The following is a 13,447-nucleotide window of genomic DNA, read 5'->3' as shown; positions in this document are numbered from 1 at the left end:
TAATAAATTAGTCGTTGAAACGAATCAAACAAGACCCACATGATTGTATATTTTTTTTATCCATTGAGAAGAATTTAGAAGGTTATCTCTAGCTGTAAATAGTGTCAAGATTCCAATGAGAAAGATAAAAGAATACAAATGGAGTATGTAGCAAGTAAAGATATTATGAATAATAAAAAAAACTACAATGTCATATATATTTCCTTCATTTTTTTTCAACTGCAACTTATGAGCTCTCACACAATCCATTAACTACCCTTGCAACATCTATTGTGATTTATACATAAAGAAAAAAATAGTCATGCGGTATTCATGTTAAAGTTAAACATTTTCAAGCGTGAAAATTCTTATATTAAAGTAGAACTAAGGAAGTATACTTTTTACCCCGTTTTACCAAGCACTCGAAAAAGTTGAATATAAAATACTAATGGTTTACCCTTTAAAGGAGCCCTAATATGTATTCATATAAAATGATAGAGACGTGATGATTGAAAGCAACTAGAGTGATAAAACTTGATTATCTAAAACTGGTCATAACCAAATTTCTGAATAATTGAGTGTGAATGTACATGACTGGCGTCATTACAATTTACAAACAATTAACCTTCCAAGAAATGAGACTTATTCTGTTAATTAAATCAATGATTCTACGTTGTCAACTAATAGCTTAATTAATAAGCTTGTTAAATTACATTTATAACCTTCCCCTTTTCAAGTTATTCATATTTCTAGTTTGCCATTGATAGCAAGATGTTTGTTTCAATAAGTTGGAGAAATAAAAGTCTTACAATCTCTTACCTTAAAAATGATTTGTAAGTATTTCCTCCGCTATCATTAATTAAACTGCAAACATATATGTTTAAAGTAGAGTATATGAATATTAATGTTGTAATATGTAAAGAATGGAGTAAGTAGAAAACAATGCATCCAATTTATTGTTACGTTTTAGTGATACAAGTGACATAATTTAAGATGTTACATTCTCATCTAACAGGAAACTAATTGTTACTACATACTCTTTAGTTCTCTGACAACAACATTCGAAACAATCAAGCAAACTTGTTACACAACTAAGGAACTGAAAGAATGGCATAAATATTCATATTACAATCTCTATTGGTTGATCTCTCTTAATGGTGATCGATCGTGAGTTGCTCCAACATTCTTCTTCACATCCATATGCAAAAGATCAGAAAATTTATCTGATATTATATCATCAGATGAGTAATGATCATCTTTGTCAGAGTTGTGCAATATTTTCCCCAACATTCCCCGAAGTTTTACATCTTCTGTGCAAAAGTCACCAAATTGCTCACAAATTTCTTCGATGTAAGCGAGCAGGTTGTCCCTTTCAAAAGACAAACGTTTGATGCTGCTTGCTGCACCCGCCTTCTCTTGCTCAAAACCTTTCACTACTTCCTTCAACTTAGTTTGCTCCTCGCTTAATTGGTTCAACGATTTCTCTGCGTCTAGCTTCCTAAACTCTATCTGAGCTTCTAGCTCTTTGACTGATTGTTCTGATTGAAGCAAAGACTCCTCCTGGAGCAACATTCTTCCGTGTAAATTACTGACCTCTTTTTTCAGTATATCAATTGTGCTGTTTCTGCTTTCTATCTCAGTGTTCATGTGGAATTCAGACTTCTTTAAAGCATCTTGAACTGCAACTATCTTAACCGTATCTTCTATACCTCGTGAGAAGGAAAAGAGAGCCACTTCCATGAAATCCTGCTCCAGTGATGAAGCGAAATCCTTAATACACTTCATCTGCTCATCCTTTTCTGTTATGATGGTCCTACACAGTTCTTCCTTTTCGAGTTTAAACTTGGTTTCTGCTTCTACTCTGGCAGATTCAGCTGCTGTTAATTCCCTATTCACGGATTGTTCCTCCATTGCTTTTATCTCTTTCTGAAGGTTTTCAAGTGTAGCATCCTTTTCTTTTAGGATTTTGTCAAAGTGCTCGCTTTTCTTGTGTGCTTTCACCACTTCCAATTTCATTCCCTCTGTAGCTGCTTCTTTCTGCATCAACTTTTGATCCAGGGAAGTGATCTTTTGCTGGAGATCCTTGATTTCTAACATGGATTGCTTCTCCATTGCTTCTATGTTTTTCCGAAGCTTTTCAACTGTAGCGTCCTTTTCTTTTAAGATTTTGACATAATGCTCACCTTTCTTGCATGCTTCTACCACTTTCATTTTCATTGCCTCTGTAGCTTCTTCTTTCTGCACCAACTCTAGATCCAGAGAACTGATCTTTTGCTGGAGATCCTTGATTTCGTTCTCTTGTTCTGTCGTTTTGCATTGAAAATACCCATTCTCTTTTCTAAGACTCTGCTCTGTCTCAACTTGTTCAAGAAGGGACTTCTCCATTTGCTTACAGACCTCCCGACTTTGTTCTAGGCATGTTCTAAAGCTTTCTGCTTTAAATTTCCATGATTGCAGCTCCATATCTGTCTGTGTAGCCTCAGTTATCTTGGCCGCCAATTCAGAATTTGATTTTTCTAGTGCATTAGACAAATTCTTGAGAGCAACTTCCATCTCGCTAACTTGTTCTTTCAACCGAAGTTGGCAGTCGGATGACTCTTCAAGCATCTTTTTGTGGTCTGTAAGTGCACTCTCCAGAAAGGTACCACGTTCTTCCAGCAACTTCATCGATTCCAGCTTTTGAGTCATCAGTGCAATGTCCTCGTGGGCCTGATTGGCATGAGCTTGAGCTTTCAGTGGAGAGCAGTCTCGCATCTCCAAACGCTGAGCAGAAACTGCATTTTTCTCTCCTCTTTCTTTGTTGAATGCTTCAATCTGATCCTCTGACTTGAAGAGCTTAGAGTAAGCATCACAAAGTTCAGACTTCATCATCAAGAGCAATATGGAAATCTCTTCACCTGAAACCTCCATTGCAGAATGACAATCGTCCAACTGCATCTTCAGTTGGTCTACTTGTTCACTTTGTCTCTTCAAATCAGATTCATAACATTTCATATGTCCCAACAACTTCTCCATCTTGGAGTTCCATGCGGCTTCACTTTCCTCCAAAGCCAGAGAGCAATTGCTGTGCAGCTGCTCTAAATCTTTAAGCTTGTTGCGAAGCTTGCTGAGAGAAGGATCCGGTTTTCTCTTGTTGATTTGTGCTTCCCGTAGCTCTTTCAAAGATCCAAGGAGCTCCTTGTTCTCGAGTTCAAGGTGGGTAACCCTGTACTCCATCTCCTTCAATAGTATTTCTTTCATCCCAAGCGAATTCCTCAAATCTGCAATATCTTCATCACGTTTGGTGCTGAGGCTTTCAATCTTCTCTTTGGCTTCCTCATACTCTGCTAAAACATTTTCGAAACACTGTTTTGATTCTGACAACTGAACTTCCAATGTCTTCCTTCTGCTTTCCTCCTGTGCGAGAGCTTGATTGCACATCTTTAGCCGGGATTCAAGGCTTTCGGTGATTCTAAGTTGAGAATCCAATTTGAACTGCAATGCCGTTATCTCTTCCAACATATCCGATTTTTCAGATTCCCACTCCTTCTTGCTCGACTGGAACAAGTCTTGAAGCCGCTTGTGAGCTTCTTCGAGATGTTCAAACTGCTCTTTTTTCCATTTCAGTTGATCTTGGATGCTCATACTTTGCTCCTCCAATTTCGATATAACTTCCTCTCTGTGTCTCAGTTCCCTTCCTGCTCGGGCCTTTTCTTCTGCTTCTAAGCACTTCCTTTGTGAGTCAGATAGAAGGTTTTTTAAGCCTTCAATCTCTTTATTGCAAGCGCAAAGCTTCCTCCCCAAGTCGTCATTTATTCCTGTTGCTTCCTCTAATGCTGACACCAATTTTTTGTTTTCCCCTTCCAATTTCAGCACTTTCTCACCAGTATCAATCCGGATTTTGTCATTAACGAAACTAACTTGCTTAAGAGAAGATTCCAATTCATGCATTTTAGATTTGACCTCTTCATAGAGCTGCCTTGATTCAACTAACTCCTCTGATTTGTCATTCAGTTCCTTTGCCTGCTTTTCTATCTGCAACTTTGCTTCATGACTTTTGGCCAGTTGGTCCGAGTGAGCTCTCCTTAGACTCTCAGAAAGTTCGGTTTTGATCCGATATTCTTCTTTCAGCTTCTCCAGCTCCGCTTTCAGTTCATCTAGCTCCTTGTACACTCCTTCCATTTCTTTTATTGTTTGAACCAAACCAATCAAACCACCAATTCAGTACTGTTGATGATGTTCCATGAACCTAAAATGATATTTAAGATAATTGCATAATACATATGGTGAAAGTCTGAAAGACAAGGAAAGTCTAGTCATATTTTAATATAGATTGATAATAAAACTGAGCTCTTGCTTGGCAAAAACAACAATTACATCAAGAATGCTCGTGTCACATAAAGGGACGTATAACAAAGAACTGCAAAACCCAATCCAATTTATCGTAATCAAATCCAGAGATTACTTTGGAAGGGAACAAACTCTTGATAGACTATTGAACATTGTGGCTCTTTCTGGTTAGATGGAAAATTTTACGTTGAAGAGAATTTTCCACAGGAGAACATGATTGTAAATTAGTTCTCCTATGTTTGTTCTTGCAAGAAAAATTAGATAGAAAAAATAAATACTTCTTCTGTTTCATATTACTTGCTACACTTCTCAATTCACGGACTCCTAGGCAATTTTTGGAGGAGAGAGAGGTATAGAGTGAAAAGAAAAGGAATCCATGTGAGAGGAGAGAGATAGAGAGAGTTTATTGCCCAAAAAGGAAGTGTAGCAAGTAATGTTAAACTTTCCATAATGGAAAGTGTAGCGAGTATTATGAAACGGAGGAAGTAGAACGGATGGGAGGAGAGTAAAGGAAATTATTAGCAAAAAAAATACGGCAAGCCTTTCTTCGTTAAGGAAAATGTTTTCCTCCTGTTAGAGAACTGATTTGCACACGCTTTACAAGCCAAACAGAGGAAAATAAGAAAATTTAATCTCCAAAAAAATGTTCTGCATTCTACGAAACACTCTCTAGGTATAATATTATTTGTTATTCACTCCTGAAACTCCCTCATTCCATCAATAATGGTTTATATCAAGTGATCTTGGTTACCAAACCGACTTGAATTCAGAAACTATAACAATGAAATAAAGAAATTTGGACGAGTAGACATCGAAATTTTTTTAGGAAATATGATTAAAGAACATGTCAATCATCATTGAATTTATGTGAAAGAATTCATGTTAATTCTAACAAATTCAATCATCAATTTATTAGACATTTTTTTCAGGAATAATCTGAAAATATATCTTTGCTAAAGTTTCTAAAGGTGGACTTAGGGCTAAAATTGTTTGATTTGCCTCATTTCACCAAATCAAATCAGCATTATATAATATATCCTCAAGAATCATCTTCAATCCACACAAAAAAAAAAAGAAGTTTTCTCTCCAAATCCAGAAAACCCTAGCCTGTTCGAAACACATGATTACAACTGAAAACAGGAAATTTTTGATGAACAGATTAGAAACAAGAAATTGAATTCTACACAGAGCAACTAACGAAAAGAAATTTCGTTTAATAAACAGCAAAAAAACAGAAAAAACATTCTGAAAAATTGCATAAAGCACAAATATAACATGCTAAGGTCTAATTAAACCGTCCAATGAAGGTTAAAATGAACATATTACAGGAAAAAAAGAGAAAATGCAGATTTCAGGTGAATAATGGATAAATCTAGGATAACTTTGCGGTTTTTCAACGCAATCAATAAATTGATGTTTTCAACAATGATATTTGTAAGCTAAATGACATGAAAATAAAGATGAGAAGAAGTAGAGTGAGAAAGAGAGAGAACCTGGAGCAGCAAGACGGCGTAGTAGTGAATCTGGGGCGAACACAGAGAAAGAGAGAGAGAGTGTGTGTGTCGTGTGGGAGAGAGCGGGAGTGTTTGATTTAAATTTTGAGTACGGCTATCAACTTCTCGCACCTAAAATAGGAGTATAAACTGTATTAGAGGCTTAGTGGACGGGTTCAGGCGGGCTGGGAAACTAGCCGGACTAACGGACCGGTTAGTACCCTTAAAGAAACCCAGTGGGCTGCTCCACGAAGCGGCCTGTTTTTTTTCACAATTTTATTGGGTAGAGGCCTAGAGGGTAAAAAAGACATGATATATAGACGGAAATAAAAGGTAAATCACTCATTATAAAGTACTTAAAGATGAGTCAAGATGATAATTGATAAGTGATTGTCTTTTTTTAGAGTATGTGTAACAAATTTAAATTCGGATTAGCAAACTATATAAGTGCACAAGATGATTCACCAGCTAAATCAAGTTGAACAAGCCTAAATAACAAAGTTCTTAATTATGTTTATTATAAGTTTGGACGAGCCAAATTTAGTTGAATAAAACCACCCTAAATAAGTAATCAATGTGACCTAATCAATCATATAAAACCAGTATATCATAAACTATTTTCAACCCATTCTTTTAGGCTCCATTCTTCCAACTTTAAAAATTAAAAACCATAACAAGAACCATATTAAATATGTAAAAATCAATTTTGACACATAAAAAATCATTAGTAAATTTGGAAGATATCCCAAAACTGGCGGTTGGAGGGGAATTTCGAATGTCAGCATAGAATAATCAGCACAAATTTCCCTGCTTGAGAAACCAGAATTTTATCAAGGTGGAAAAATTCAGATTTACTAGTGGAAAAATAAACATGTTATTCTAGTTTTACCAAAATTAGTTGGTTACATTTTCTGTCAACCAGCTACTCTTTATCCACACCAGTCAAGAATGATTAAAAAATGAATACAGCTATATAAGAAGTAAAAACAAGGAAAAGAAAATTGAATCCTGCTTATGTAACTTGCTAAACCATCACGAAATGAGTAGACTGTACAAAAGGGTTCAGAAACAGTCAGCTTCAAGGCTTCTATTTCACTATGTTCTGGAGAAACTCTAGATGAGGAAACTGTGCAAAAACCAGATATGGTTTCTCTTTCAGACGTTATTGTCAATTAACAAAGCTTCAAGCTCCTGTCGCTTCCTCTCCAGTTCCTGCAATTGGCCAAAAGTTAGTCACTGAGTCAAGCTTTTCACTAAAAAAACAATTATCGGGATCAATTAGATCGAAGGAATAACCAAGTCATCCCAACTTCCCAGAGAAATAAGAAGAGAGAAAAGGTTGACATGACAACAATTAACGATCAGAAATTAAGCTGCCCGATTCTTATTGTAAGAGAAAAAAAGGCTAGATAGGGAACTTGTTATCCGTCAAACAAAGTAGAGGAATTGGTCTGGACCCTCCAAGTGAATTAACTAATTGCCCCTCCTCACTTCTTCGGTGGAGAATGATTCTCCCAATAGCAGCTACTGTAATAGCCTGACACTATTGTAAAAGCTTGCCATTAGTAAACAACTAAACATGCTCTCTGCACTTCTCAAAAATTGTTTCAACAAGGTATAACCAGCAGAAATTATAAGAAATATCCCTGTGAAGAAGTCGGATATGTTGTAGTTCAGAAAAACTGAATTTCAATTCCAAAGCAGCACGAACAATGGGCTATACTATAGACACTAAAGCACTGAGAACAAAGGACGGAAATTTCGAGAAAACATGTGGTAGTGCCCAAGTATCCAAATCAGCTATTTTATAAACGTATTATGTGATTTCAGCCCAAAATGAAGCGTTGAAGTGTCCATAGACTCCATACCCATGTCCGAATATCAAGGATCCGAAACGTGTACTAAAGGTGAAATAAAAATTCTGATCAACATAATTTTCTCAATGACATAAAATCAACAGCAAAACCTTGTACTAATATTAGAGCGACAGCAATTTTCATGAATGGGAGCCATAAATTAGCAACCTGGGGGTTCAAAACCCAGTTATCGCAAGCTTCCCCCCCCCCCCCTTTTCCACTCAAAAAAGAAAACCCAGTTGTCGCAAAAAATATCATAGAATTTAGACAATTACCTCTAGATCCTTAACTGCTTGATCCCTTGTAGTTTCTTTCTGTTCGAGGGAACGCTTGAGCATACCAATGCAAAGGATTCCCTGAAATAATGTTGATTTGAAGCAACATGTGAAGATGTGCCACTGGCTCACTGCACAGCCCGAGATCAAAAGACTGTGTATCTCAACTAATACATTGACAATTTTTATAATAACAAAGCTATGTAATAGCTTGAGTTCTTCGTACTTTTTGTACAGTGTCAACTATTAATCTTTAGATTTAAAAAATGAGTTTTTTTTTTCAGAAACAACCATTTATAGTCATTTTTTTTGCGAGAAACAACCTTTTAAATTTTTTTTTTGCAACTTACAACCTAAAAGTAAAAAAAAAAATTGTGAGATGAAACCTAAACCAATTTTAGGTGTTGACTTCCTCTTTTCAGGCGTTGACCATTACTTTCTTTTAATTACAATTCTTTATCTCATTTTTTCTCCCTTCTTAACCTCCAAACAAACATAAACCCATACCCTCTCTTCTCTCTCCCCCTCATTTCTCTCTTTTAATCCTTCAGTTCCCTATACCCTGGCCTCCCTTCTACTCCACAACCTCACAACACCTTGAAACAATAGCCGCTACCACTCCCCCCACCGGCCACCATCAGCCCCAACCACCCAAAATCCAGAGTCCCCCTCCCCCACCCCAGATTAAGTTATTTGGAATATTGGATCTATTTTGTCACTCACTTCCATCCTTATTTAATTATATGTTTGAGGCATTAGAAGTTTGTCCTGCTCATCTTGTATGTGCATGTACATACCACTGAATACTGATGTTGTCTGTCCTTGGTGTGTTTAGTCATCTTCCATCAACATAAACTCATAATATGGCATGAAACAGTAAGAAGAAATGCAAAGAAGTAGCACAGGTGAGTAAATGCTTCCCTGTTCATTGCAGCTTTAATGGCAGTCTATTAAGGGAGAAATGATGACACCCTATTTTTGCAGAGAGTAGCAGAGGAGTGTATAGAAGAGAGACACTGAAAGAGAGAAACGAGGGAGAGAGAGAGAGAATAAAAGGTTTATATTTAATTGAGGTTAAAAAGGGAGGGAAAGTGGGAAAAAAAAGAATTGTAATTCAACGAAACTAGCGGTCAACGCCGGAAAGAACACAGTCAACACCAGAAAATCGGCTTAGGTTTCATCTCGCAAAAAAAATTTACTTCCAGGTTGTAAGTTGTAAAAAGAACGCATAAAAGTGACTATAAAAGGTTATTTTTGACAAAAAGAACTCTTGAAAATACATATTGATGATGTTTCTTGTTAGCACCATTTTATTGTCGTAAGACTTACGACTTTAGATAGTGAACTTCCAGGAGCAACTTGAACCCACATTGTATTGTACGTCGTAAAACGCATACAGTTTAATAGCTGGCTTACCTTTATACCAGAAAAATCATAACAAAGTCACACTACAAGCAGAAAACAACCAGTTCAGCTCAGCTTCTTACCGATACAAGATACACAACACCACATGAAAGCAGCAGATAGCTTGCTATGCTTTGAAGAAGAACCAGGTCACGCTGCGTTCCGATGAAGTCAGAGAACGCTCTAGTCATAACAGCAACACTTAAAAAAAAAATCAAATGAAGCATAGCTGTTAGTTCATAGTTGTTGAATTAATATATTAGAGAGCAGCAATCAAGTGAAGTGACACGGGAGCAGCGACTTCCAGAAAATAACAAGGCTTATTGACAATAGATTTTCCCTAATCGAATTAGCACATTTACTTTAAGGCACAACTTATACCCTAACAAACAAGTCAAGTACATTTACATTTTACATGCTATGTCTTTTAGATTTATATCCCTCATTAATATTACAAAATCTTAGTTAAGGGAAAAAGTAAAAACCTCTTCACAATAGTAGGCTAAAAGTTCAACGACTTTTAAATCACCACCTCAGTGAAGATGGAAACCTTGTTAAATGGTATCATATTATATGCACTAGGAGCTTGAAGTACAAAAGCACTGAAAGAATTTCCTAAAAGAAAGAGATAATCTAGAACTAAATGACATTCAACACACACCACTCAATAACACCAGTCAGGCCATTGAAAATGCAATCCTTTGGCATTGAAATCCTACTCCAACATACTTTTCCATGGCCATATTACCGAGTAATTTATATGGGGAATTATAAATAAATGATTTCCGGACTTTCTCATCCAGAATCCAGATATTAAAACATCCCCTGCTAGTTATATGGAAAGACAAAACAGCTTCTATACTAAACCTCAAACAGCAAAGTAAATCAACTCTGCACCATAGAAGTACTCTAAAAATGTCTCCAAGTGCTAGCTTATTGGTACATATATTCCACAGGCTTACCTATTCATGATTACCACTCTACCAGTTTTCCCCCCATGAGTATGAACAGAAATGACTGATATGCTTCTTTTAGTTCGGTTTCATCTCCAAACCGAGATATAAGATTAAAATTACATCAAAAGTGCAAGGACAGAATTCAAGAAAAGCTATAAATTCTGGTAAGACAAAATCAAGAACTACTAGGGTTATAGCATACTTACAAGATCTGCAGCATGCTTCTGCCAGGCCAATACTCTAACACCTGTAGTATAATACTAGAATTAGTTTTTGAGTCCAATGGTTGAACCCATATAACTGACAAGTGACAACTAAGACAGCCATTCGCAAGTAGTGCGAACTGAAGTTGGCAGACATGAAAACACCTATTCAAAGAGTGAACTACCCAACTTCTGGGGCAAAAATGCTCATACATGCTAAATAAGTAGAGCTTGAAAAGTGAAAAATCATAAGGAAATAAGTAAATAACAGAGCATGCGAGATAAAACATTCATGACAACATGATTAACAAGCATGATGATGTGATTCTCGAAGACAGCTCCTCGACACTGTAAGTAATTGCTTATTCAACACAAACAGCATACTGTAGAATAGCAAGCCCCAGCAAACTTGAGAAAATAAAGATTCCATGGTCTTAGATTTCTAGCTTGCCATATCCCCATGAAATATCTAGTGAACATAATTCTTATTTAACACCTCAAAGAAGACAAACACCTTGCTCCCATCGCCATGACTGTACGATATATACCCAAAACTTGTTTGCTTTTAGCTTGGTGAATGTTCATAATACACTCCATACAAGCTTTCATGGTATTAGACTTCTAGCTTTCAAAATCTCCATGAGACATCTAGTGATGATAGTTGACAATTGATACCTCAAAGAAGACAATACCCTACTCCCTTCACCACGACCATACAATATACAATTAACACTTGTTTGCTTTTAGCTTGGTGAGCGATTGAGTTCCACCCCTCGATTATTTGTATAGCACAATAGAAACCAGTGTTTCGGTTGGTCTAGGTATTATATATAAGTTTCTCATCCTAAGGACTACTATAACGCGCTCAAACTCCGCAATCACAAACCTTAAAAAAAACTCGTATATTATTCACCCCCACTCTTTTTTAGCTGATTCACTCCTACTCTTCTCAACAGCTTCTGACAATGCATTTCCCAAAACACCAACAGCATAATCCTTAATTACATAATAAGGAGCCTACATAATTGCATATTCCACTTAAAAACAACAAAAATGTATTATTCAATGCTCAATTTGACCTTCAAAACACATAATAACAAGCAATTAATCCCAGAAAAATAAAATACACAAACCAATAAAACACAAATTCTACCTTCCAGAATTTGAAAATAAGACTCCATTCCGTCTCAGCCAAAACCACAAAAATCGCTAACGCAACAGCATAACATCGGAAAATCCCATCAAAAACCTAAAACACCACAAAAAACAAATCATTCAAAATTAATCAACAAAAGTAACAAAACATAAAAATTGAACCCTAAAAAGCAAAAGGAACCAACATCAGATCCATTCTTGAACGATCGAACAGCAGAAAGAACATTGACGGCGATACAAAGAGCAGCAGATGCAGCAGTGATGACGCTAAAACATCTACATACGATCAAAAATGGCGCGTTTCTTCGCTGCAATGGTGCGTTAATATTCGTATTTTGAGGGGCCGAATTTGAGTTAGAGGATGAGTTTCGCTGTAATTGATGTTCTGTGATTTCACCTTCTCCTTGATTTTTCGCCATTTTTTCTCTTTCGTTTCGTTGTTTTTTTTTTTAAGCTTTGTGTTGTATGTTCATGTCGTTAGCTGATTGGAGTGTGTGAGGGAGATTCTTTTCTTTGCTACCTGTTAGTTATTCAACAGGTGGGAAATTAAGGAAGGTAATGCCGTTCGTGGATGTGTACTCGTGTAGCACTTTTGTCCTTTCTCTTAGGGCCGTTTAGTTGTGAGAGGAGAAGGAAAAGGAATCAAGTAAGAGTTAGAAAACGAAAGGATCCGCCTCCTCCCCCTCCCTCCCTCCCTCCCATTTATTTCTCTCATTTATGCCGATATAGGGGACAATTGAAAGTAGTCGATCACCAGCACTAGCGTCGATCATATTATTATGGAACTTCCCTTTTCCCTCCTTCCCCTCGACCGACCGACTGATTTCATGAGTTTTCTTTCTCTTTCACATCTCTCTTGTAGTTTTGGTGGTTATAGGTGTGAGGTTGGTGGTTTCTGTGGTAGGGGGTGGTTGTTTTAGACACGGGGTGGAATTTCGGTGGGTGAAGGTTGTGGTTTCAACGAGTGAGGTGGGGTTTCAGTGGTAATGGTGGTGGTTCCGAGTGTTAGGGTGGGTTTAGGTGGGTATATGTGGTGCTTTCGGAGGTTTGTTGGGTGTTGTCGTGAATTATGTGGTGGTTTTGAGTACGTGGTGGCGTCTCGGGTGGTGGCTTGAGTGTAGGTCGGATGGTGGTCAAGGTGAATATGAGTTAGATGAGAGAAGGGGTAAGTGAACCCCTTAGGGGATAGGGAATCAATGTAGAGGAGTTTGGGGGTAATAAAAGGGTAAAGAAAATGATTGAATGGACCTAACAAACAACAAGTAAGGGAATCATCCTACCTGATTCCCTTAACCTTCCTTGAAAACGGTAAACCAAACACCCCCTCATTTTGTTCTCACATACGATTTCATGAGGCTATGACCTTGTTTCCGATGTACTAGTTGAGTCTTATATGCGCACAATGCGTCCATTGATAATTTGATATATATAGAACGTAAAATTAGTATAAATTGTAGTTCTATAAATTTATTTCGGCACTAAAACAATGACGTATTTTTAATAATTAGAATATTAATTGCATAGGACATTTTAGGGGACACCAAAGTTCTCATATTCCCTTATATAATAAAAACGATATCATCATGTTCGACGATCTTGTAAGATTCCTCAGGACATAGAATTTTAGAATATCAATATTTTATGATATTTACTATCGTTTTTGGCATACGTTGAGATATTAATAGTCAAACATACACGTAAAAAGTTTTTTTTGGCAATTGAGACAACAAAGAACAACTATGGGGGGCTTTTCGCCCCATTACAAGAAGCATATGTGCATCTTGAACATTTTCCCTT

The 13,447-nt window shown here is 36.8% G+C and overlaps 2 protein-coding genes across 3 annotated transcripts; both read right to left on the bottom strand.

The window, feature by feature from the left end:
* Positions 1-908: 908 nt before the first annotated feature.
* Positions 909-6,478, bottom strand: LOC104904735 (hypothetical protein). 2 transcript variants are annotated; one of them, XM_010693096.3, is made up of 2 exons: positions 5,802-6,478; positions 909-4,207 (listed from the first exon to the last, which is right to left on the bottom strand). In XM_010693096.3, exon 2 carries the CDS (start codon positions 4,138-4,140, stop codon positions 1,114-1,116), a length of 3,027 nt encoding a protein of 1,008 aa, XP_010691398.1. In that variant the 5' UTR covers positions 4,141-4,207; positions 5,802-6,478; the 3' UTR covers positions 909-1,113. The 2 variants fall into 2 exon arrangements, with proteins under 2 accessions (XP_010691398.1, XP_010691400.1); XM_010693098.3 differs by having other exon boundaries at positions 909-4,142.
* Positions 6,479-6,609: 131 nt separating this feature from the next.
* Positions 6,610-12,307, bottom strand: LOC104904734 (uncharacterized). The gene is made up of 6 exons (XM_010693095.4): positions 11,836-12,307; positions 11,649-11,744; positions 10,499-10,539; positions 9,420-9,537; positions 7,933-8,013; positions 6,610-7,013 (listed from the first exon to the last, which is right to left on the bottom strand). The coding sequence occupies exons 1-6, from the start codon at positions 12,067-12,069 to the stop codon at positions 6,957-6,959; spliced, it is 627 nt and encodes a 208-aa protein (XP_010691397.1). The 5' UTR covers positions 12,070-12,307; the 3' UTR covers positions 6,610-6,956.
* Between the last annotated feature and the right edge of the window lie 1,140 nt (positions 12,308-13,447).

The sequence above is a fragment of the Beta vulgaris genome, chromosome 9, assembly GCF_026745355.1.
Source record: "Beta vulgaris subsp. vulgaris cultivar EL10 chromosome 9, EL10.2, whole genome shotgun sequence".
NCBI classification, from domain to species: domain Eukaryota; kingdom Viridiplantae; phylum Streptophyta; class Magnoliopsida; order Caryophyllales; family Amaranthaceae; genus Beta; species Beta vulgaris.
Note: the sequence above shows the minus strand (reverse complement) of the source record. Positions and strands in the feature narration are given on the sequence as shown.